The sequence below is a fragment of the Rattus norvegicus genome, chromosome 14 (genome assembly GCF_036323735.1).
Source record: "Rattus norvegicus strain BN/NHsdMcwi chromosome 14, GRCr8, whole genome shotgun sequence".
Lineage (NCBI taxonomy): Eukaryota > Metazoa > Chordata > Mammalia > Rodentia > Muridae > Rattus > Rattus norvegicus.
This window is the reverse complement of record NC_086032.1, coordinates 87,779,215-87,803,756: the sequence shown is the minus strand read 5'-3', so window position 1 is coordinate 87,803,756 and position 24,542 is coordinate 87,779,215. Positions and strand designations below refer to the sequence as shown.

General features: G+C 46.3%; 1 protein-coding gene across 1 annotated transcript in view; it reads left to right on the top strand.

The window, feature by feature from the left end:
* Pkd1l1 (polycystin 1 like 1, transient receptor potential channel interacting) overlaps positions 1-24,542 on the top strand; it is a 121,903-nt gene that overhangs the window by 84,891 nt on the left and 12,470 nt on the right. The window contains exons 31-46 of the mRNA XM_063273721.1: positions 1,320-1,426; positions 2,575-2,791; positions 4,956-5,129; positions 6,535-6,654; positions 7,971-8,036; positions 8,236-8,299; positions 9,528-9,663; positions 10,611-10,695; positions 11,093-11,269; positions 12,876-12,994; positions 15,572-15,682; positions 19,528-19,648; positions 20,344-20,427; positions 20,954-21,102; positions 22,056-22,290; positions 24,362-24,466. Of these exons, the coding sequence (XP_063129791.1) occupies positions 1,320-1,426; positions 2,575-2,791; positions 4,956-5,129; positions 6,535-6,654; positions 7,971-8,036; positions 8,236-8,299; positions 9,528-9,663; positions 10,611-10,695; positions 11,093-11,269; positions 12,876-12,994; positions 15,572-15,682; positions 19,528-19,648; positions 20,344-20,427; positions 20,954-21,102; positions 22,056-22,290; positions 24,362-24,466 (2,070 nt within the window). The remainder of the gene's footprint in view (positions 1-1,319; positions 1,427-2,574; positions 2,792-4,955; positions 5,130-6,534; positions 6,655-7,970; positions 8,037-8,235; positions 8,300-9,527; positions 9,664-10,610; positions 10,696-11,092; positions 11,270-12,875; positions 12,995-15,571; positions 15,683-19,527; positions 19,649-20,343; positions 20,428-20,953; positions 21,103-22,055; positions 22,291-24,361; positions 24,467-24,542) is intronic.

The window sequence follows — 24,542 nt, the reverse complement described above, 5'->3', positions numbered from 1 at the left end:
TGCTTCCAGACATTTTTTTCTGAGTAGCCTCTCTGGTCTATACGACCTCAAAACACACCCTAGTCACTTTGGGGATCTGTAGGGAGAACAGGGTCTTTTGGTTTGGTTTTGCTTAACTGTTTGTCTGCTTGTTGATACAGGATCTCACTAAATAACTGCACTAGCCTAGAACTTGCTCAGGCTGGCCTCAAACTCAAGAGGTTCTCTTGCCTCTTCTTCCCAAGTGCTGGGGTTAAAAGCATGTCACCACACCCGGCCACCACACCATCTGTTTCACTGTAAACACACACACACACACACACACACACACCACCACCACCACCACCACCACCACCACCAACATCACCACCATCACCACCAACAATAACAAGAAACCTAAGACATAAGGAGATTAAAGCCAATTAAATTAACTGTATTTTCAGAAAAATGCCTTCCAGAACAGGAATTATTGATTGTTAAGTTCATGTGGAAGGGAATACTACTACCCAGGAGAATATTAGGCTTAACAATCTGAAAGAGAACAGGGTTGACTTCCCAGACATCCAGGCATGAGCCATCACAGTGTAGTGTCTTATGGGGTTGGCCAGTAGACTTATGTGACAGCAAGACACCTTAGAAATGACCCAAACATGTGTCTGGGTCTTATAGACCAGAGAGGATATTCAGCAAAACATGTCAGAGAAATCACAGACCTTGCAAAAGAAAGCAATATAAAATATTTAATTGACATAAAATACAGGCACACACACAAAAAAAATAGTCCCAGGAATATAACAACAGATAGGTAATTTTACAAAGAATTCAGTAACTACTCAGAGAAGATTACTTTAGACTAGAACAGGATTTCAAAGACAAGAGATTAATGCTTTCTTACGGAAAAGTTAAAATGATACCACATCAAAGCTGAAGGTTCCTGTGTGACAGATGCCAGGGACAGTAATAAGCACAGCCCAGTGCTATCCTAGAGTGCTCCTGGCGGACATCAGTACCGCACTCACCAGCCCTGCCCCAACTCAGGTGTCCTGCAGGCCTCCCCCAGTGCTCTACCAACATGTCCTGGCTATGAGTTGGTGCCCTCCATGGAGTTCTCCTGCCCTGCTGAGGGGGATCCCACAGGGGATCCCATTCTTCCAGAAAAAAATTGTGGAGAACTGGCTAGTCAAGAAGACTCTGCCATGAAGGATGCCAGCCTTGGTCTGTAAAGGCTCTGTAAGCCATGCAGGCCCCACAGCAGGCCTCAGTACTGGGACCCACCAGTACTGAGCTGAAGTGAGCCTCTGTGACACATCTTCAGATCTCATATCTGCTTCTGTTTTAAGGTTTTCATTGTTCTATGTGGTGAAAATGGACACTCAGAAACCAAAGAACTTTGCTGTCCAGAGAAGCCCTTGTTTGGAAGGAACTCCAGGCACACCTTTATCCTGAGGTATCGATGACTACTGCAACCACATGTCTGGGGAAAGAGGCTGGTCAGAATGGGGTATCACAAAGATACTGAGCCGAGGGCATTGGCTTTCTGAGCATCATCCTAAGATAGAGCTTGCTGGTGAAGCATAGAAAGGGTATGATCGCTGGCTCACACACTTACAGTTCTAAGAAGGCTCTGGTTTTGCTTTGTCTTTTGAAGGCAGGACCTCACTATGCAGCCGTGGCAGGTCTGAAATTCACTATATAGACCAGGCTGGCCTTGAACTTGCAACTATCCTCCTGCCTCTGCCATCTGGGGGCTGGAATTACAAGCATGCCTAATGTATAGACTATTACTACTCTTTAGTGTAGATTAGCATGGGGGTAAGAATAAAGGCAGGAAAAAAAGGTGGAGGCTTACTAAGCTTGTTTACTAGAATAAGTGGGTTGTTTTTTTTTTACTGTCACAAAACCTGATTAAATTGATTAGTGCTGCCACCCAAAATTAGGAAGAGCAATGGTGCATGGTGTTACAAAGATGAGTGTCATGGGGAGAGATATGATTTATCAAGGTAGAAATTCTTTTATCAAGATAGACATTCTAGAAAGCATGAAAATACTGAAGTCATCTTTCCTCATGAAAAATTTACATTCACTCTAATTCATTTATAATGTTTATTATTCTGGAGCATGTTTTTATAAAGACAGTAACAGTTAACCTCAGACTAATTCCCATCACATACAGACAGATGGAGACCTGAGACTTGAAGTTATAGCCATTCCCTTTCCAAGAGATGTGTCCCAGGCCACACAGTAGATCCCTGAACCTACTTGATTGTCCTTTGACATCCAAACCTGAGATAAAATATGAGTTATTAATGAGGCGCAGCACAAGATTATTGCTAGAGTCACTCTAACAATACAGTGCAAGGAATTGTTTATTTCTAGAATTTTCCGTTAGTATTTTTCATTTGTGCTTGATAACTGAAACCATGGTAAGCAAACTGATGATAAAGAGGGCACTGGAGTCAATCCTGTAGGCCTGTGTGCCCCTATTGGTCACAATGCTAATTGGAACCCACTGTCCCTAAGGAGCACATCAGAGCGTTGAGATTTTTATAGGTGTCGAATACACATGGCCAATAAGACATTTCTGTGTGTCACTAGCACGCCTCACCAACTGGGTCCACTCCAGAAGATCCGTCTCTGGCATGACAGTAGTGGACTTTCCCCAAGCTGGTTCATCAGCCACGTGATGGTGAAGGAGCTATGCTCAGGACAAGCCTGGTTCTTCTCTGCTCAGTGCTGGCTGGCTGTGAGCAAAAGGGGTGGCCAGGTATTAGGCGAGTTCTTCTGCCTGAGCCATGGTCTCAGTTTCTGGAAGGTAGGCTCCCTGCAGATGACCCATGACATTCCAGAATGTTCAGTATTTTTTGGTGCCTACTTCTGTTTCTCTTTCTAAAGTTGTGATTTGAACTTTCCCAATGTGAAGTAGTTCACTCTCAAGATACCCAGGTCATGTAACTTCTGAAGACAATGTGAACAAAAGTCTGTTCACCTAGATAGGACTGACAACACATCAAAGAAATTAGTCCATCCAAGCCTATCTTGGTGAGCCAATTGAGGTGTGGATTACTTACAAGGGTGTGGTTGACTCCACGGAAGCTACATCACAAAAATGTCCACCCCAACATGGGTGGCAACCCCATTAACACAGCATCCCTGAAGCTCTGCCCTACTTGCGGACAGTCCCCAGCCTCTACATAGCAATTGTTTACTGTTTCCTATTTGTGAGTCTGCTTCAGGATCTGTGTCTTAACACTACCCTTCTCCTCCAGGAGGGGACATTTCAGTTTGAAGGAAATAGCTGCACTGTCTTTACCGTAATGTAGTTCTTTGATCTACACCAACAACAAATTTCTAGAACTTCTGGCTGTTGGTGATCTGCAGCATCTGAGAGGTCCCAAATTAAAGACCTGTTGTTGACCCATGTGCTATGACAATTCCACTGTCACAGAATACAGACATGCCATGACTGCAGTGTCAGATGGCAAGTAAATCCCAATAGGTGGCAAAATTGTCTATGATCTCACAGACCAAGTATGAACTTTTTATTCCCATTTACTCCCTGTTGATGGTTATTGGCCCATTTGCAAACATTCCCACTTTATGTTCAATGTTTTAGAATAAATCCCATCCTGAATTTTGTTTTAGATAACTTAAAAGCCCACTGTACACAGCTATTTGAGGCTACCTGTTATGTAGCCACAATTTTCCTTTATTTATTATCATTGCAGCACAATGTCACAAGAGACACATACTTCTTTGAGATTTGTCTGAAGAAATTCTTTTTTTTAATTTCCATATTTTTTGTTCATTTGTGTGTGTGTGTGTGTGTGTGTGTGTGTGTGTGTGTGTGTGTGTGTGTGTTAGAGAACAACTTACATGAATTGGTTCTCTCCTCTCACCACGGGGGTCCTGGGGACTGGACTCAAGTCATCAAGCTTGGCAGCAAGCACTTTTACCTTCTGAGCCATCTTGTCTACCTGCCATTTCCTGGGCACTTCTCTTTTTCTTTCCATTGTCACTGAAGTGAGGAGTATCCGGTATTGCCAATTTAGCACAAAGCATGGCTAAACGTGAATCAACATGAGTTTGAAACAATAATTTCAAAACAGCCATGGAATGTAGAAAAAATTAGTACTATAAACTAGAAGCCTGGCTTAACTGTAGCATCCCTTAGATAACAATATCCATGGTTGTCTCTCTAGCTATTGTGCTTGAGAACTTTAGGTGAGAAGCCTGACTTGACTGATTACATCATCTGTGAGCACATATGGCTGGGTCACCTGACTGGAATCAATGGTCACCTGGGAATTTATATGCAAAAGATATATCCTCAGTCAATTAAACTGTTTTGTTGGTGTGTGTTGACTAAACTGATTATATTTATAATACTACATCTGTCCATAAATAGTTTTTTATCTAGAGTGCCTAACACCAAGTTTAAGTTTCATGGAAATTTTTTAAATCCAGTGAAATTCCACAAAATATTATGACCTGCTGGGCACCAGACCTTGTAAGACTACTGAGTAGAAGGCAGGTCAATCCCAGGTCTCAGTGCATCCAGAGCTGGTGCCCTGCTGAAAGACTGTGTTTCTGGAGACAGGGCTTATAATGGGGATATCTAGAAAGTCCTTTGGGAACAGAAAGGAAAGAAATGGTGGGAGGCTAAGACAGGAGGTCTCTGAGAGCTAGCACGAGTGACGCAGAGAGCTAGGTGGTACTAAACCTTCAGAAGCATCAGCAGGAGGTTGAAGTGGGTCAGAGTCCAGGTGGTAAATGTGTGACCCAGTGAGGTACTGCTGAAGCGGGAGAGGGGAGGAAGGAGGCAGAACAAGGTACCACGAGCGGCATCTACCTGCACCAACCCCATCTCCAGGAAGTATCCAGCTTTCAGCTGAAAGCTAAAAGCCAAGAAACAATAGACTCATTCCTTAGCTCACACATGTTTGTGTCTGAGGAAACACCTGTGGTTTCTGTTTCAGCTTTTCTACTCGAAGTTCACGGAGTACCTGGAGGATTTCCACATCTGGTTCTCACTGTACAGTCAGCCCCCATCCAGCAACTACCTACACACACAGCGACTTGCTGTGTCCTTCTGCCTGCTGTCTGTCTACTCATGCCTCACTGCCCTTGTCACTGTGGGGGGCCACGAACAGGTAAGAGGCAGCAAATTTCCAGCAGGAGCTTCCTAATCTCAGCATATGGTTAGTTCTTTTAACAAGCAAAACAGCTCCTGGAGAAGGGCTTAAGCCAGGGGGAGCAATCTAGCAGTGCTGAGTGGAGAGGTAGCTGAGAATTCTACATGTGGATCCACAGGCAGCAGGAAGAGGGTGAGACACACTAGGCCTGGGTGGAACATCTGAGACCCAAAGCCCACCCCTGTGTGACACACTTCCTCCAACAGCACCACACCTACTCCAACAAGGTCACACCTCCTGATAGTGACATTTTTTATGGGCCTAGGTGGCCATTTTCATTCAAACTGTGACAGATGCTAACATCTGGATTTCATTGACATCTTCCTGTGTCTGTGGCCTGGCCATGCTTGGATCCAATGAATAGTTGGATCCTGATTCATATGCTCTAGCAGGTAATATGGAGCTGGGAAGGTCTTCGAGTCCTCAACAGACTGCTTTCCTGTGGGAACTCTCACCCTGGGTTCCACACATGACATTCAGGATAAGAGGAAACAAGTTGATCTTTTTCTAAAGATCTATTTTTTATTATTTTTATTATGTATGCATGTGTTACAAGGAGGGTAAGAGTGTGAACTTACAAATACAGGTACCTTAGAGTTCAGAGGAGGGGTCAGACCACTTGTGGCTGGATTGACAGGTTATGTGTGAGTTGCCTGAGGTGTTAGGAAATGAACGAGGATCCTCTGCAAGAGTAATGTGCATTCTTAATCATTAAGCCATCTTTCCAACCCAAGGTCGTTTCCTGTGATAAATTCATAATCATTCACGGGGCCAGCCCCCAGGTTGACATGATCCTCCAGACAGCTGGACCATTCAGTGACAGTAGCTGTCTCAAACTTGAGCTCTGTCATCTGTCCTAGGAAAACAGGGTGTGGCAAATTCCTTATGTGGCAGCAGATATGATCACACTTAAATATACAGAATTTAAAACTATAATAATATGTTGGTAGAACTTGTAACAGTAAACAAACAATGGGGAAGAAATGTCATCAAGTGACAAGTGGGAACCTGCTGTGATCTCTGGGGAGCTTGGCTTCCCTCAGGGCCTCCAGTGGTCTGATCCAGGATGGCATTTCCTCCGCTGCTAGGGGCCATTCTGAACCTCTTGGCTCCTCCCTTTGGGATTGTCAGGACTTTGTCAGCTGAGCACAGATCTTATGGGTATTTGGCAAGCATTTGTTTGACTCACAAGATGTGTCTAGGAGGAAAAGCACATTTTGTCTTGCTCAACCCCTATAATGGAGGCAAGGCTTCTGAAAGAAAGGACTTTAGCTAAGCAGGAGTCATACTCATATTGAACACATTTGGAACTCTGTGCGTTGGGCTCAAAGGACATAACTGCCATGTATTGGAACCATTGCAGCGCCCCCTAGGTGTGGGTCCTACAGCTATCACTCTGGACTCCTTCAGTCTTGCTCTGCTGTGCACCATCCTGGCCTGTCCACCTGCACAGCTCCTATCACTGCTCTTCAGGTGCAGCAAGGTATGGCAGCTGTGTGGCCCTGGGCTCCTGAGGAGACACCCCTCCACCCCACCACCCCACCACCCCACCACCCCACCCCTGCCATGTGAGATGCCCGTACCAGTCAACCTCTTTGCTTCACAGGAAGCCAGAGGGCATCTACGGACTTCGAGACAGTGGCCTCTAAGAGGAGTGAAGACAGAAGTACCTCAGGGTATGGCAAACTAAAACTAGAAGCTACACTGGCTCCAGGGCTGTCTCTTAAGTAGGCAGCATGTCCTGTGCTTTCTGTATGTCTTGTTCGTTGAAGATAAACACCACCAGATATATATTTAAATCACTTTTCTTTTTTCTTGGATCATCATCCCTTGTAGACAATAATCTTGTAACCACCATTTCCAATATAATGAGTGGTAGCCAGTCATCCCATGGCAGGAAAGCATGGCTGTGTGGGGAGCAAACCCCTTCTCCCAGATCCCATTGTTCACCAATCACCTTTTGGAAACCTTGCATGGCCCCACGCACCACTCTTTCCTCTTATGGCTCTTGTACGTTTTCAGCTACACAATTCTCTCTGGCTCTGTGGCTTCTGGTGAGTAGCTCTGGTTGGTTGAAAGCTAGTCCAGGCCTCAAGGGTGGAGGCCTAGACAGGATGGAGACATCAAGAGTCCTGCCTGGTCTCTCAGGGTCCCCTGATGGGGACAAGAGATAAGCATCTCCTTGCCTAGTTCAGAGTCTTACATTTGTTTTTCTCCCCCCATCAGGCCCTGATCCCGGTGGGAAACCAGATTCAAGGCAGCCCTCCCCAGTAAGTGGCATGACATACAGTTGCTAATTCTACAGCATAAGATGCTGTCTTAGTCTGGGTTTCTATTGCTGTGAAGGGACACTACGGCAGCTCTTATAAAGGAAAACGTTTAATTGGAGCCGACTTACAGTTTAGAGGTTTGGTCCATTATTGTCATGACAGGAAGCATGGTGGCATGCAGGCAGACATAGTGCTGGAGAGGTAGCTGGATCCACAGGCAACAGGAAGAGAGTTAGGCACACTAGGCCTGGCTGGAGCATCTAAGACCCAAAGTTCATCCCCTAGTGACACACTTCCTCCAACAATACCATACCTACTCCAACAAGGCCATACCTTCTGATAGTGACATTTACTATGGGCCTAGGAGGCCATTTTCATTCAGACTACTACAGATGCTAAAACCTAGACTTCACTGATGTCTTCCTGTGTCTCTGGGCTTACTTTGCTTTACAGCTTACAGTACCTGTTGCTAGGTAATGCACTCTCAGGCCCCATTCTAGCCTTCACCCTCCAACCTTTCTTCCTTTAGTGGACTTTGCAATCTAACAGTCTGACTGCCTGGAGTTGCCTGGAGGCCACCAGTATTGGCCCCATGGTAGGAAGACAGAATTGGAGGTTAGGAACAAAGGAGTTAGTCCAGAAGCAGAAAATGACATCCTTGACGAGCCATCTGAGGCCTGTACTTGACCCCATCTGACCATGCCTGTCCTCAGAGTTGGCTACAACAAGCACTAGTGTTTCAGACACAGCAGAAAAATTGGCGTTGACCTGGCCTAAACTTGTCATAATTTCAGCATCCCATATCAGACCTTCTTCCTGGGACTGACCAAGCTTGGAGGATGACAGCCAGCAACAGTGGTATAGTCCATTCATCATTTCCACTGGAGGCCTGCAGGGATAAACATCTTGCTCTGAGAGAGAGGAGCCACTGCTCTCCTCCCAGTTCACAAGGTGACATCGCCCTATGGCCATACTAAATAGCCCCTGTTCTTGCTGACAAACCAGTGGTCTGTGCCCATGGAGAGGCAACACAAGCAGAATGTACTTGGTCTAAATGACACTAACCATTCTGGTCTCCTCAAAAATCCAAGCATGGGTACGGACCCAGGCCTATCTAAAATCGGTTAACGTTTGGCTTCAGTCCAATTCTGGGGAGTCTGGTTTACAAGCTTGGTAGGATCCTTTTTTAAAGGCGCTGAGACCCTCCACTTTAAATATTCTGAAAGTTAAAGCTTTACCTATTTCTATGCAAAATAGAATGTCAGCTCCAGCTTCAAATTATGGCAGATGATCACTGAGCTGGAAGGGGGGGGGGGAGACAATAGGGAACCTGGGCCCGAGAAAATGACGTCATCTTGTCTGATCATTGGGATTGAAAGGCCTGATGAACCTGGCGTAGAAGGAATGTCAGAGTAGGACTTCAGGTCTCTGAGGCCACATACTGTGTGGACAAAGAGTCAATAGAGGCTTTGGGCAGAAGGTGCACTATCTATATAGACAATGCTCACCAAGTGGTCAACTGTGCCTGGTCTACAGTACACACTAGGGGGGAAGGAAAAGTCATGTCTCTGTGTAAATGAGCACTGAGCTAGACATGACCATAGTTGCAGCACCAGTACTGGCTGGCTGTCCAAAGGTTCAGAGAGATGGGCCTGGAAGCCAAAACAGAGAAATGAGAAGGTCACTGACAAATATGTAGAGAAAGTACATAGAGTTCAGAAGGACCAGCTATATCAGCCAACTCCATACTTCTCATTTCCCACTGTTACCTCTACTCCTCAGGCAAAGACCAATGTCCAGTTCAAAGATCATTATCAAGAGGAGCTCCCTCTGTGCCCATGTGTTCTCGTTAGACTTTAGCTGACTGAACGAGGCCCGCCCACATGGGGAGGGCTCTCTGCTTTGCTCAGCCCAGTGATTCGAAGGTTATTGTCCTCTCTGGATCTTCATTACTAACACACCTCAGATAATGTGTGACCATATATCTGGTACCCTTTAGCCCGACAAAGTGACAAGCCCCCATCACATTGTGGTTGAGAATGACAAGGTCTGCTAACCTGCTGTTCTCCATCTTGCTCCTTCTTAGCTCCCAGTAGTGGTTTTGAAGAACTTAGGCCCCAGCAGTCAAGGGTCTGTCTGCTCTGGTCAAGCTCTGTGGCTTGGGCCATCTCTGGCACAGCTTCCCTGGCCTGTGGTTTGGGGACAGGATTCCTAGGCTACAAGTAAGTATTGAGGTTTTTAGGTATCGTCAGGTGCTTGATAGATGTCTAGGATCCGTGAAGAGACTCACGAGTTTCAGGGGAACTCATTCAGTTACCAATGCCACTATTTTTTTTCCTTAATCGATCCCTTCTGAAGGTGAATTAATCATATATAAACACAAAGGGTCACTTGGCCTTCAACTGAAGCTATGTGTAGACAGAGTCCTGGGTACAAAACAGAAAGTGTGGTGGGGGGCACTAAAAAGGGGCCATTCTGCCTCTAAGCTTCTCAGAGGAAAAAACCTGACCAAAGTCAACCATTTGTTGCCTGGTGTTGTTTGGGGAAAAAACTTAATAACATTGAGCTTGGCTCTGATGCAAACATCATAGATCCTAACCAGTCCTTCTATTCAACCCCCTTCATCTGGTCCTGTATAGTTTGGGCCACCACTGAAGACTGGGGGACCACCCCTTGTCGCTCTGGAAAAGCCCACACCACGTTCCCAGCCCATGAGAAGGGTAGCCACCCAAAGCCCTTTCTTCCCGACAATATCCCTTCTCCCAACGGCATTGCTGGCCACTGTGTGAGGACAGGATAAGCACTAAAAGTTTCTTCACACCTCGGTTTACTTATCTGTAAAAGATAAGCATGGGGCATGTGTAATCCAGAGTCATGAGCATGAAATCAAAGTGTTCACACACTACCACCACCTACATTTCCCAACTCCTCATCTGTGATCCGTCCTGTCTTTACTTCAGGCTCTCTTACTCTTCGTCGTGGGAAGTTTGGGGGAGGTTGGTCCCCTAAACAGGGAAGGACTTTGCTTTGATGGGTAGACAGACCTGGCACCCATCCCACAGCCACTCCTCAAGCTCCCAGCAGTGAAGGCCTCATTGCCTCTGGCTGTAACTGTTTTCATGAGTAGCTTACTCTCATGAAGGTGCTGAGAGATCCCTCTCCTGGGTAGGTTTGTGCCAGCACAGTGTGTGTGGTGGCTCCACCTGCTGCTTCTCTCTCTGGTCTGCTGCGCACTCATCACCCAGCCACTCATGGTAAGAAACCCCACTGTGGTGGAGGTGCCTTCGTCAACATGGGACCAGGGAGGAGAGGGGTCACGGGGCTTCATTTTTGGTGGTTTGAGTCTTCTCTTTAGAGTTTGATTTAGATGGGGCTCTGCCTCAACCTGGTATTCAGAATCCTTATTTTTAAAAATCCCATAAGAGAGGAACCACTTTGCTTCTATTTTCAGTTTATGACTCTTCCCCAGAGGTCCCGAGTAAGTTCTCTTGGTGAAGGCCACACCTGGTGACTAGGGACTGGGGACTTCAGGGTAGTAGCTCCTGGTATCTGTTCTGAAGTGAGATAAAGTCAGCTGGCAGTGCAAGACCAGGAAGATGACCCTGTGGGAGGGGCCCAAACAGACACTGATGCTGGGCACCTCTCTTCCAGATCTGTTTGGCAGCATCGGCCTTTGCTTGGAAACGGAAACATGACAGTGAGTTTTTTACTGAGTCATTACAAGATGCAACCAAGGGTCTGGATTTGGAATTGGAAGAACGTTCCAGAACCCACATTCCTCTTTCTCCTGTCTCCTATAGTCCTGACAGTGCTGAGGAGGCTGAAAGGGTGAGCAGAAGGAGAAGCATTCAGAACTGCTCCCATAAAGATGGGAACTCAGACCTTAGTTCAAATTTGGCTGCGCTTTTGGAGCCCTACTCTGTGTGTGTGTGTGTGTGTGTGTGTGTGTGTGTGTGTGTGTGTGTGTGTGTGTGTGTGTGTGAGTGAGAGAGAGAGAGAGAGAGAGAGAGAGAGAGAAAGTAGATTTCTTATGCTTTTTTTCCCTTATAATTTACCCCAATTCCAGCGAAATGAGAACCACAAAAAAATGAGTACACTGGAGAATGCAGACCCTAGTGCCTGGAAAGGTGACTCAGTAGTTAAGAGAACTGGCTGCTCTTCCAGGGGACCTTAGTTTAATTCCCAACACCCACATGGCAGCTCACAACCATCTGTAACTTCAGTCCCAGGAGAATCTGACACCCTCACACAGATACACACATAGGCATACACATTAAATAAACACATAAATAAATAGGAGGCATTAAACTTCTTAAAATTGTGAAAAGAAAAAGAAACTTTAAAGACTAATGAAAATATAATTTCTGGCCACAGTTTCCGAACTTCTAAACCATTTGCTTTTCAGGGCAGTCAAAGGAAACGTACAGCCTCACCCACTCCCTCACTTCCACACAGACATTAGCAGTCTCCACATCCCAACTGTAGGCCCAATGTTTCCTGCCTTCTTGACTCCATCCTCCCACCCCAATTCTCTACATACCTGCAGGCTTCCTTCTTCCAAGGCTCTCTCCCTCTGCCAGCGTGAGCAACTGGGTCTAACCCTGTGGCCATCAATGTGGTCCAAATCTCAGAACTGAGAAGCCTCTGAGGAACTCAGTCCTCTTCAGGCTTGATTCCCCAACACTGTTTCTGCCATCACATTTAAGTCCCGATGCTCTACCTGCTGAATCTCCCGTGCCACCACAGGGCACAGTCCTCAGCACATAAGGCATATCTGAACCACAGGCCCAGCCCCCAAGGCTCACTTTACAGCCTTTGCTCTATACTTCTTAGAGGCCCAGCAGCTCTGGGAGGAAGGACTGAGGGGCCCAGGGCTGCTCCCTGAGTGTGCCTAGAATGGCTAAGCAGTTGAGTGAGAAATGAATGGATGACTATTTCCCATGAGTTTGCCTCTTAGCTACCGTTAGTCCTGCCCATGAGCACGCATAGTTACAATATGGAAGCAATAGTGCTTTTATTACACAAGGCAAACAAAACAAAGATCGTTCATGCTAAAACAGACGGCTTTAAAAATCAGCTTTCCAGTCTTTGAAGGCCTCTAACGGGAACTACAATGCAGACACCAAAGGCATTGCCCCTGTGACTGGGCAGCAGTGAGCATGCCTCTCCTGGGAAGCCATGCTTTCTAAAGGCTCAGATGTAATGCTTGCCAAAAGAGCTGGCCTGGGACACGAGCAAGGTTTTCAAATGGGTCTACTTCATCTCACGTTGCCTCCCCAACAACACAGTGCGTGTTAACTACACAAAGTCCCTCTTTGTCCCCTGAATGCATTGCAGAGAGCAATGATGACAGCTCTTGGGTTGGCAGGGACTCTAAAAGCCTCTCTTTCTCCAATGCTGACCCCAGTATCATGGTGCTCCCCTTCCGCCACAGGTCTTGGCTGCCCGACAACGAGAACGCCACCTGCGCTGGGCTCAGACACCATCCGGGCCAAAGTTCAGAGTGATGAGGGAAAGACTAAGGAGAGAGCGCCTCATGCAGGCAGCCCTGAGGTAGGTATAGACATTGGGCTTTCTCTGGCCCTGCCTTCTTTTAATAGGGAAAGATAGGAGATCCTACACTTGGGAAAATCCTTTCCCATGTCTCCTCAGTGCCAGAGGGCAAGGGACAGAGACACTGCACTGGAGGAAGGAAACTGTTCTGTCATGGGGCTGTAATCCATGACCCAGAGCTCTGACCTCAGCTCCCTCAGCCATGCAGACTCGTGTGTATCAAAATGTGCCCTCCAGCTGGATACACAAGGCTATGAAAATCCAGGAGCAATTGTTGTACTTCTTCACTGACTGAGCCCAGGGACCAGTATTTAGAAATAAGTCAACAGTACCATTTACACAGACATGTTCTGGAGATCAACACAAAGTCCAGTTCAAACTTTTAGATAAAGCATCAAACTTAGTAACTATGATACTGAGACAAACCTCTCCAAATTTGACATCAGTCATGCTTCTTTCTGTCAGCAGTACTCATTCCCCTGCCCATCCATGGTAGATACTAATAGCTGTTCCTCGAGGAGCCTTTCAATGCATGTCTCCCAGATCTGAATTCTAGATTCCAAACTCTTGAATCTATCAAGACTCTATCTAGAAGCTCCAGATAATTTCCCCCAGTTCTGAATTCTAGATTCCAAACTCTTGAATCTATCAGGACTCTATCTAGAAATTCCAGATGTTTTTCCAGCAATGATGTTGCTAAAGTATACAATGTCACCTTGTCTATTGTCTCTCTTATAAATCCTTCCTCATCATTCACACTCACTCAGCTCCCTAAGTAAAGAACAGGTCCCGAGATGGGTTCTTTTCTGAAGAAAATTATCATGGCATTATTAGGATGTCAAATTTAAAGTGAGTGAAAAGAAATTCTGAAAAGATATGGCACTGTCAAAGACTTTTAAATTTGTTCAATCTTCCCATAAAAACAGGGGTGGTACCCTGAACCAAACCCACCAAAAATACGAACAGCAGACCTAAATCTCTCTCTCTCTCTCTCTCTCTCTCTCTCTCTCTCTCTCTCTCTCTCTCTCTCACACACACACACACACACACACACACACACACACACACCCCTCTTGAAGTCACATGGGTATGCTAAGTGCTACGTAGCCAGTACACTGCAGTACCCACTGCACTTTGCAAGACCAGGACGTGTAGGGAACTGTAGGTGTCTGGGCATCTGAGAGCAGAGGGATCAGGGGCTCCTGAGGGGTCACCCCAGGGACCGTGCTGCCACACAACCCCAGTTCACAGGTGCCTGTAATGTCTGCAACACTGGGTAGCAGATGTCCACAGAGGTTACTGAGCTGAGCTGAGCAAAGCTGAGAAATCCAGCTCTCCAGGCTCATGCTGAGGGAGCCACAGGCAGGGTCCCCGTCAAGGTGGACACCTGAGAACACAGCTAGAGACAGCAGGTTCAGAAGGGGACAAAGCTAACTCTTTTTGTAGATGTCATTAGTAAAAGTCTGGAAAAATAGCCCAAAAATAAAATAAAAACAAATAAATAGGCAGTAAGAGAATTTAGTAGACACCAAGAGCCATTATCCTTTGTAAGTCAAGTAAGATACAACACTCCACTCCCCAGCACAGCAAAGGACACAGCTGCTGCGGTGTGATCTCCATGGGAAGTGCATAGAACAGTCAGGAGATTTAAACAATCTTCAAAGATCGAAATGTAGGCTGAAAGCAGTGGGACTGCACCAGTGCCTACATCCGTGTACATCAGATGTCTGTCACTCTTCAGATGAATGACTTGCTGTGGGATAGGGCACACAAGCAATTGCATGGTTGTCTAGTTTGTCATTGCTGCTGTCCGTGAAGAGGACTGTTTATAGCCCGAGAGAAAGTCAACGTGGATTCTAGCTCAGAAATACAAAATCCTGTTGTCTTTGATGAGAACAGTAAATCACAGACCAATGAAATAGACTCATAGATCAATGGAACAGACGAGAGAGCCCAGAAACCGCCAACAAACAGGCTCAAGCAATTTAACAGACAATAACAGGAAGGCAATTTGATGCGCAATAGGCTTTTCAAAATGGGGGTGGGATAGCTGGATGTCGATAACATAAAAGGACAAAACCAACACAGAGGTGCTGAAATCCCATCCCAAGCTAAGGAGCTATTGACAGTTGGTGGCTCATGGGAGAAAGAGAGACAGTTTTCCTTAAGGGTGCGGCCAGGGTAGGTGGGCCAAGCTATAGTGGAAGGCCAGGTATTGCAGAGCATGAGGGCAGCAGAAATTATACTTGATTTGTGAGAAAAAGAAAAAGAAGACACAAAATTGAATGGGTAGGGAAAGTGGGTGGATCTAGAAGGAGCTGGGTGAGGAGGTGAATATGAGCAAAGTACTTTGTGTGAAGTCTTCAAGAACTAATCAAAACTGGGAAGGAGTCTTTTAAAAGTACAAAGAATAAATACGGTGTTTAATCCAGCTCATGCTAATACATCCCAACCAGGACTTAGATACCCTGCTCCCTAAAATACTTTCCATGAGGAGAATAGGTCCCCTCTTATTCTCCTCCTTGTGTGGACACACAAGGTCTCCAAGGATGCTCACTCTACAATCTCTCTTCCCAGAGACGTGACCATGCATAGCGTCATGCTACTGCTGCTTTTGTTTATAGCATATGGGAGATTCTGCCCAGGTGAATATTCTCTCAATCAAGCCATCAGAAGGGCATTTACAAGGTAGGAGGTTTGGGGCGGGGTGGGGGGTGTCTTAAAGATCTGGGAAGTGTCGCACTAGTTCATGGTCATTACATTCATACCCAAAGAACTTCAAGCTCTGGGTTCCAGAATCAGTTTCCTTCATTGTGTTCCAGAAGAGGGAGCCCTACCCATACCTTCGGTCAATTTCACCATCACAATACTGTATGTGCCTAGAGAAAGGTTTTCATCATAGTCTGTGTATGAAGTCTGGGAAAGGCTAATTACCCATGTTAATGGAGGGCTCCATTTGCAGACCTTGGTGTGCGCTTAGCATCTCATTTTGGGGTCAATATTGAAAGAAGTTCTTGGCCTGAGAAGGCCATACCATCTATTTTGCAGAAAAACATCAGTGTTCTTCAACCAAAGGCTATAGTCACAATTCATGATTCCTGATACCCAGTTTCAAAGTGTGCTTCTCTGCTAAGCTCTCTACAACATCTGAAGTGCTCATTGTTTTTTTTTTCCTACTTTTAATTGCAATGGATTTGCATCATAAGGAAAGACTGAGCAAGGGGGAAACAGTTTAAGGCAGAGGCACAGTCCCAGACCCCCTTTATGGGCTCTGGATACTCCTGAGATTTGGATGCTCAAGGAGACGAGTGGATACGCCTAGTAGAACATTCTTCTGTCAGTGAAAGTTGTCAACTGGGCAGTTTCCTCAAGGCAGTTTGACTCTAGCGATATGAGTTATTAGTGCTTACCTTGTAGTGACAGACAGTACAACAACTCTATACATCCTGAGGTTTCCTTTCTCCTCTGTAAGGACTATTTTAATACCCGTTTCTGTAGCATTTTTTATGCATTTCTTGCCTTTGATCCTCATTTGGTTTTATGTAAAGCTATTTATTACATTTTCGTCAGGAGAGGGCGTTAGATCCATTTCATCTTTTTGATTTAAGGACTGATTTTTAGATTCTGTAAGACAGAGGAACACTGACACCGTGCTAGATGGCGACTCACAGATGCCATTCCCTTTATTCTTACAATCGTATTACTCTTTAACAAGGTTCTGCCTGGAAGCCCCAATACTTCAACTTGCCTCTGCTCAGTAATCCCAGGACTGTGCAGCTCTAGAGAAACTACAGGAGTTTCCAGGGACCAGTTTGCAAAGCCACAGTTAGCTTCTGCTTTGACAGCTTAGTTCTTCCAAATGAACAGGTATATAGATTATGCCAGGAGGGGGCACTGTGAGCAAGACAAAGAGACCATGTGGGGCTGCCACCTTCTTCTCCTCCTCTCCTTCTCCTTCTCCTTCTCCTTCTCCTTCTCCTTCTCCTTCTCCTTCTCCTTCTCCTTCTCCTTCTCCTTCTCCTTCTTCCTCCTCCTCCCCTCCTCCTCTTCTTCTTCCTCCTTCTCCTCTTCTTCTTCTTCCTCCTTCTCCTTCTCCTCCTCCTTTTCTTCCTCCCCTCCTCCTCCTCTTCCTCCCCCTCCTCCTCTTCTTCCTCCACCTCCTCCCCCTCCTCCCCCTTCTCCTTCTAAGACATGGAAATCGAAACACAAAAGCCACTAATTTGGCTAGTTTATTTTTAATCTCACATTTTCATGAATTCCTTTCTATTCAACATTTCTCATATGCCTCTAGATTGTCAAATATTCCAGCTGAGATAACATCTATAAAATTCCTGTGCTCTTAGGCCTGGTACATTCAGGTAACCCTCCCAAATATTGACCCAGGTGGGCTTAGAGCCCTCATGTTTCCCACAAGGATAGAAACCTCACTGCCTCTTGTAGCTCTGGACACAAGGCAGGGCCATATTTATAGATCATGGTTCAAAATGAAATGTTTACAGTGGACTGGCTCTGCCTCACCCACCCACCCCCACTACCTAATCCTAAAAATCAACAAGTCCTGAGGGGCTGTTATTTGTAGCATTTGGGGCAGAGCAAGCCTAGGAAAAGTGAATTCGATGGAATCCAAGGGGGGCTCTCTTCGCTTCCTGTGGCTGGCAGTCCTTTGCTCCTGGCTGCCACAGCATCCTCTATAAAGTTAGGAAGATAATATTCTAGATTTTTGTCTTTAAAAAATTACTCTAATATCAGAGTGTCATATTTAATTTGTATTTGAAGTACTTCTGAACTCAAAGTCTTCATGAAATCCAAAATCAACAAAAATAAACTAAACCACAAGTGAGGGACCAGTACCTAAGGGTAGGGCAGAGCCCAGCTTCATCCCAGTGCCCTTCAGAGATGACCACTAGTGCTCTATGCTCTTTCTTCTTGCCGGGCTGGCACTGTGGGCCCATTTGATATAATTGCTGTAATTAGCACACACAAGGCCAGGCCATGCTTTGGTCCTCGGTGCACCTCTTACTCTCCAGTGTGCCAGGAAGGATTGGGATGGTTCCTTTGTGTAGGAGATGTGTGAGCTCTGGGTCACAGCAGATGTTTCTTGACAGTTTCATTAATGTGGTCCCAACAGGGAGCAAGTATGGCAAGTGATAACATTTCTTTAAATTATGCTAGGGGTGCAGTTTAGTGGGAAATCACATGCTTAATGAGGGCAAAGACACCTTGGCGTTGATTCCCCAGCACCTCAAAACCTACTGTGGGGATGTGGGGAGGTGGCTCAGTGGTTAAGGATACTGGCTGCTATTCCAGAGAACTCTGGTTCTGTTTCTTATACCCATATCACTGCTCATAACCACTTTTAACTGTAGCTCCAGGGGATCCAGTGCCCCCTCTGGCCTCTGAAGGTAGCAGGCACACACATGATGCAGAGACATACATGCAAAGAAAACATTCATACACATAAAATTAAATAATTTTTCAGAACAGTTTTAAGTGTTATGGGAACTCAGTATGGATATTAAGCATATACTATTTTGGTTTTTTCTAACAGATATGGGCCTTACTTAGTGGCAGGTGTGCAATCAACTTGTCTGTCCATATTCCTCCCTCCCTCCCTTTGTCCCTCCCTTCCTCCCTCCCTCCCTCCCTTCCACTGTCTCTTTGTCCAGTGCTTTCTCCCAAGGACTGGAAATATTTTCAAGGTTTTACCAGTTTTATTTGTGCCCCCATGCTGACTCCGCTTTCTTTCTGGGAAGTGCTCTGTTTCTCCATCACAGCCTCCTCAGATTCCTTGCAGCTTTTCCACTTGCCCAGGATTTGAAAAGAAGTTGAGTCAAATTTTCAGAAAAGTATGGAATTGAGAACTAGTAGGCAGTAGAAGGCCTGCTTAGATTAAGGTCCAAAAGGAAAGAAGGAAGGAAGGGAGGGAGGGAGAGAGGGAGGGAGGGAGGGAGGGAGGGAGGGAGGGAGGGAGGGAGGGAGGAAGGAAGGTAGGAAGGGGAGGGAAGGAAGGAAGGAACTAAAACAAGTCAGCTCAGTAACCCCTGGGCTATTGCTTACACACGTTATGGGCATTTTGGACGTGTGTACATTCAGTGGATATAAATTGCTGATGGGGACATTTGTTTCTCTATTAACATGTTTTGAAGGCTTTTCTTTGCCCTTGGTTCCTTTTTTTTTTTATTAAGTTGCCTAGCTTTCTTACATGGTTGTAAGGTATTACTGCCCTTAAGGAGTCCCTGTCCCACACCTGGGCAGAGACTGCCTGACATGGAGCCTCCTCTTGCCAGCTTCTGAGGTGTGAATTCTTCTGCTTCTCGGGTGTGAATTCACATGACAGAGGTCATATCCCTGAACATGAAGTTAAGAGATGTCTGTCACAGGCTTTCTGGCTGCCGTGCCCTGGCTCATGTGACCTACTCTCCCACAGAATCCCTAGAATGTGGGAGTGGGAAAAAAATGGCAACCTTTCTCTCTTACTCGGAATTGTTCTTAGGGATTCATGTATACCTTTTTGTTTTTGTCCTTAAATTAAGAAATGCCCATCACTCCTTGGGGGACCTCAGCAGCACGGAAGACTGGTGGGACTGGACGCTGAGCACCCTGCTAGATGGGCTGCACCCAGAAAGAATGCCTGCTACAGCTTGGGGGTCTCAGGTACGTCCCTTCCCTATCTGCCGGATGTTACATGGTAGTGAGGAGAAGCCACAGTGCAGGGTAGGGGCTGCTCCATGGTGCCACGGCAGGCAGAGAAACCTGCTAGTCTTCTTGCCTGGACTCTGTTAAGCTATTCACATCCTCTAGTCAATGCTTGCCCATCCAAGCAGAGCCTAGACACTTACACAGGGATTCAGGGTGAGACTGAGGAGGAAGCTAGCTCGATGCTAGCATAATGGAGGCTCAGGGGTCCCCAGAGCAGAAGAGGAGCCAATGGCTAAGGCAGCATCATTAGAGAAGCTTCCAGAAAAAGACAAGGTGGGTCCAAAGTTTGTACTATCCAATCCCTTATTCATTTTTTTCATTTTCTTTCCCTTTTTTAAAGATATAAGATCTTTGTCTTCTATTCCTGAAACATTTTGTCTATCTTCGTTTCCTTGTATTTCATGAGTTTTGGAGGCACCCGGGTCATTGATATGAGGTGGACTTCAAGGGGAAGGCATCTGAATGCTTTCCTTCTCCCAAAAGGAGGCTGGGGAGGGCAGTGCTGGTTGCATCCGCTGGGTTGTCAGGGGAATGAACCTCTGACCCCATAGATACAGTGTGACCTCTGCATCCCCAGCCTTGTCAGTGATGCTTTGCGGGTGGCAATTGAAACTCACAGCTCTTACCTACTGACTCTCTTCGTCTTTCAGCCTGGAGCTCTTGGAGGGCAGTGCCACCTAATAGGCCCCTCGGTGATCAAGCAGTTGAAGGTTTCTGCTGGCACTGCATGTGTGGTAAGCACACTGGGAGACTCAGGGGCAGGGCCCGGCAGATCAGTTAAGCTCTCGGACAGCTGGGAGGTGGTGCGAGGTTGCCAGGTGCCAGGATCTACCTTCCCTTTGCCCTGTCCAAGCTTCGCCCTCTGCATTCTGCCCCAGGACCATTCTCTTCACTTCTAGAATTGATATTCTAAACAAGAGAAAGCTCTTTCATCTAGAAATATGAAACTAGGATATTCTTGTATTGTTTTCTGATGGGGGAAGGATGCCCCAAGATAGCATTACTCCTCAGTGCAATATTCTGCAGATTGTCCAACTTCTCAGCTATAGCCTTCAGCAGACATAGTCTGGAGCCTTCTGGTTTGAGATAGAACCCAGAAGTCATGAAGTAGACTGGAGAGTGGTTCTTGAGAGTAGCCGGGTCCCTGATCACATCATTGGACTGTCCTATGTATGGACAGAGCTTGGGAGCCCCACAATACAAATGGACTTGGGGATAGGGATTGATTACCCCATACTTGATTGATGGTCCCCGCTCCAGGCTCCCAAGCCATTCTCAGAGCTCGTGGAAGATGTACTCCCTATGCATAGTCACGCCCTTGACCTTGAGAACCGAAATGTGACCCCTGATGATCCTAAGACCTGTGGTGTGAAGAAAGAGAGCTACACGCATAGTCTAGGAAGAACAAGGTCAGTGCGCATCAGTAAGTGTGGCTCCCAGGCCCCATGCTGCTGGGTGAGGCATGTCGTGTGCAGGCTCAGCTTACAGGCAAGTCAAAAAGGGCTAGCATTGCTAAGGACTGAGCAGCACTCCTGGTTCAGAGCAATGGTGTGGGGGAACTCAGGCTCAGTGTTCAGATGCACGTGCATAGAGAACAGAATGGAACATTCTTTAAAAGTGACTGCCAGTGCCTGCAGTCGTGGAGTCAGGTGAATCTTTCTCCTTTGCTTACTGTGTGCCAAGCAGGGTGCTCACATGGCCCTGACTGTTCCTCCCCTAACTCCTAGAGGAACACAGAAGCTGCCTGGAGCTGCAATGAGCAAAAGAGGAGTGGACTTCCTAGTGTGTATAGATACAGCATGTATATACCATGGTTTCTGTAGCCCAGCCTGTAGTCAGGTACCCTGGCAGTTCCATAGCATGCCTAGGGCCCCATTCATGGTACAGCCTTCCTATAGAATGGGGCTTTGCATAGGAATCAATCTGAGAGTTATAGTAGTGTGCCCAGAGAACTTAAAAAATTATGTAATAGTATGATTTGCTACTACATATGAATTAGTAAAATGTGGTTTCTTTCTATCCTTACAGTCCACTGTGAAAAGTCCACTGTGAGCTTTTAGGGAGGGATGCTGGGTATCTCTTCCTCACAAGGCATAGGCAAGAGGTAGAAGCCATCTGTTGGCTGGAATCATATCGTTGCTGCTGCAGGAAAAGGAAGAGGAGGGAAAGAGGGGCAATGGGCTCCTGATGGGGGTTCCTGACACAAAGGAGGACTACCTGTGCAGTAATCAGAAGGCTAGGGGTCATCTATCCTCATGAAGGCTTGCATAGGTGTTTTGGATGTGGTGCCACAGATGGTGTTTTCCCTGAAGCTCCCAAGCCTTCACCCCTGCCCTCCCTCTGAACCTGGGCTGCTTTCCAGGCATGAAGCCCATGCAGCTCTGACTGCCCTCAGAGCCAGCAGGTGGATTGACCACAGCACGAGGGCCGTGTCTGTGCATTTCACTCTCTACAACCCTCCAACACGACTCTTCACGAGTGTGACCCTGGGTGCAGAATTTCTCTCCACACGAGGTCTTGTCTCCTCATCACTGATAGAGTCCTTCAGCATCTTCTACCGTGACTCAGCCCTACAGTGCCTCCTCATGCTTTCTGAGGTGAGTTCACCTGCCCTGGAACTGCGAACGGATGGACACAGAGAACATGGGCTTCACTTGGGCTAAATACCTCCCCAGTGTGAGACTAGGCCTCCCACTCACCCACCCCCACAACTCATACACCCTCTTATGTGGTATGAACCATAGAGAGCAATGTTGGAGCTGGAGACGAGGACGATCTCCAATGGGGAAACCAACAACCATCACATATAAAATGAGCTCAAATACTCAACCACCACAATGTACTAAATTCATTGTGGAGTCTTAGCCTCAGACACCATAGCAAAATATTGTCACCCCTCATTGTCCAACATGTAACTTTCTATAGTCAACCATGATCTGAAAATATGGAGCAGAATGTTCCCGAAGTAAATAATGCCTACATGTTAAACAACCTTATAGTGTATTATGGTGTAATTACAGTGTGTTGTTATAACTGTTCTATTTTATTATTGATTACTGCTGTTAATTGGTTCCTATGCCAGATGTAGAAATTAAACTTTATCACAGCTTTCTGTATATTTATAAGAAAGTTACAGTATTAATAGGGTTTGGTACTATTGAAATTTCAGACAGCCACCAGGGGACAGCCACATACCCCTCAGGCAAATGGGATCACATAGTGCTCGATGGCTGGGTGGTTTAAATAACAGGCATCTCTTTCCAAAGACCCAGTAGCTACAAGCCTAAGACCAAGGTGCCAGGAGAGCTGGGCTGTAGTGAAAACTCCCTCCCTGGATGGTAGAGAGCCACCTTCTCTCTGTCACTGTTTCACTGTGTCACACAGCCTGGCTCCTTTTCTGGGCCTGTGAACAAAAAGGCAGTATGAGCACTTTGGGCTTCCGTATGAACATAAACCTCAATATTATATAAGCAGCAGCATCCCCAGGCCTGCATTTAGCCCGAACTACTCTCGTCAAGCCCTGCCTACAGATACAGACGCCATGGTGTTTGGGATACCAAAATATTAGTTTGAGGATATCGGCCCCCATAGTCCACAGTACTAGGTGTCAGCAGTTCACGTTGCTTCACTGAACCGTCAAAAGCCTCAGCAGCCAACCGCCACTTCATGCCACTGGCTTTGCGTCTTCTCATTTCATGGTCCTTTCGGAAGGAAACATGCCCTGCTGGTTGGACAAGTCAAATCTGCTTGGCTTCAGGAAGGGAAGGGAGTCCAGGGACTGTTAGAGATAGCCAAGGCTGGGACTGGAGTGGAGTATGAAGGAGAGGGTGTGGACTACTGGGGAGGGTCTTGAATAGGAGAGGCACTTAAAGGCAATTAAACGAGTAAATAAATAAATAACAGTCAGAAAACGAGTTACATAGTATTCTAGCGCACTATCTTAAAATATCAGGAGACATACAAAAAACATGAAGTCAGGTTGAACAAAATGTCAAGAGTTTAGAAGACCAGGTCAGTTCCCCTGCCCTTTTCCGTGGCTCTACACTGTGGAGAAAACAGAAACATTGGCTGGAGATAACTTCTCTGACGTAGTCTTCTTTATGGAGAACAATAACACTGAAGTATTTCTATCTGAAAGGAAAAGACTTTTATCAGGAAGTCTTATAAATACTCTCTACTTCCAGTGTCACTGTGGTCCCCACTGTGACACAGAGGTAGTCCCTGGATTGACGTGGCACAAAACCACTGTTCTACACGCTCCCTTAGTGCTCAGAGCTGACTTGGTTCTGGTTATGTTTGAAGTTTATTAAGAGTGGACCTACAAGGCCTAATGCACACAGCTCCCAAAGACACAGAGAATGCACAGGCAGGCATGGTGAGCTGGTAGTGGCAGTGGATGCCCAAATGTCTTATTCCTAGCCCTGCAGGGTCAATACCAGGTCTTGAGGCTTCACATGGAATTGGGTCTCTGAGAGAGCTTAGTGTGAAGTGAGACCAAACTTCTCAGATGCCTACCGCAGGGCTAGTTTGACATCAAATGCTACCAAGACAGAAAGAGGCTTGTGCCATGTCTACTGGCTGGGCACAGACACCAGCCAGAAGTTTAGACCTTGAACAAATGACCCAGCTGATCCTTCTGTTGTCTCACTTATTTCTGTCCCCTCTCAGCTGCTGTTCCTGGTACTCAACATGATCCACCTCTGCTTCCAGCTCTGGGAGATGGCAACCAAGGGTATTCTCAGCTACTGGAGAAAACCAAGACAATGGCTGGAGGTAATCTCTCTCAAGTAGTTTTCTTTATAGAGAACAATGACGCTAAAGTATTTTTATCTGAAAGGAGAAGTACTTT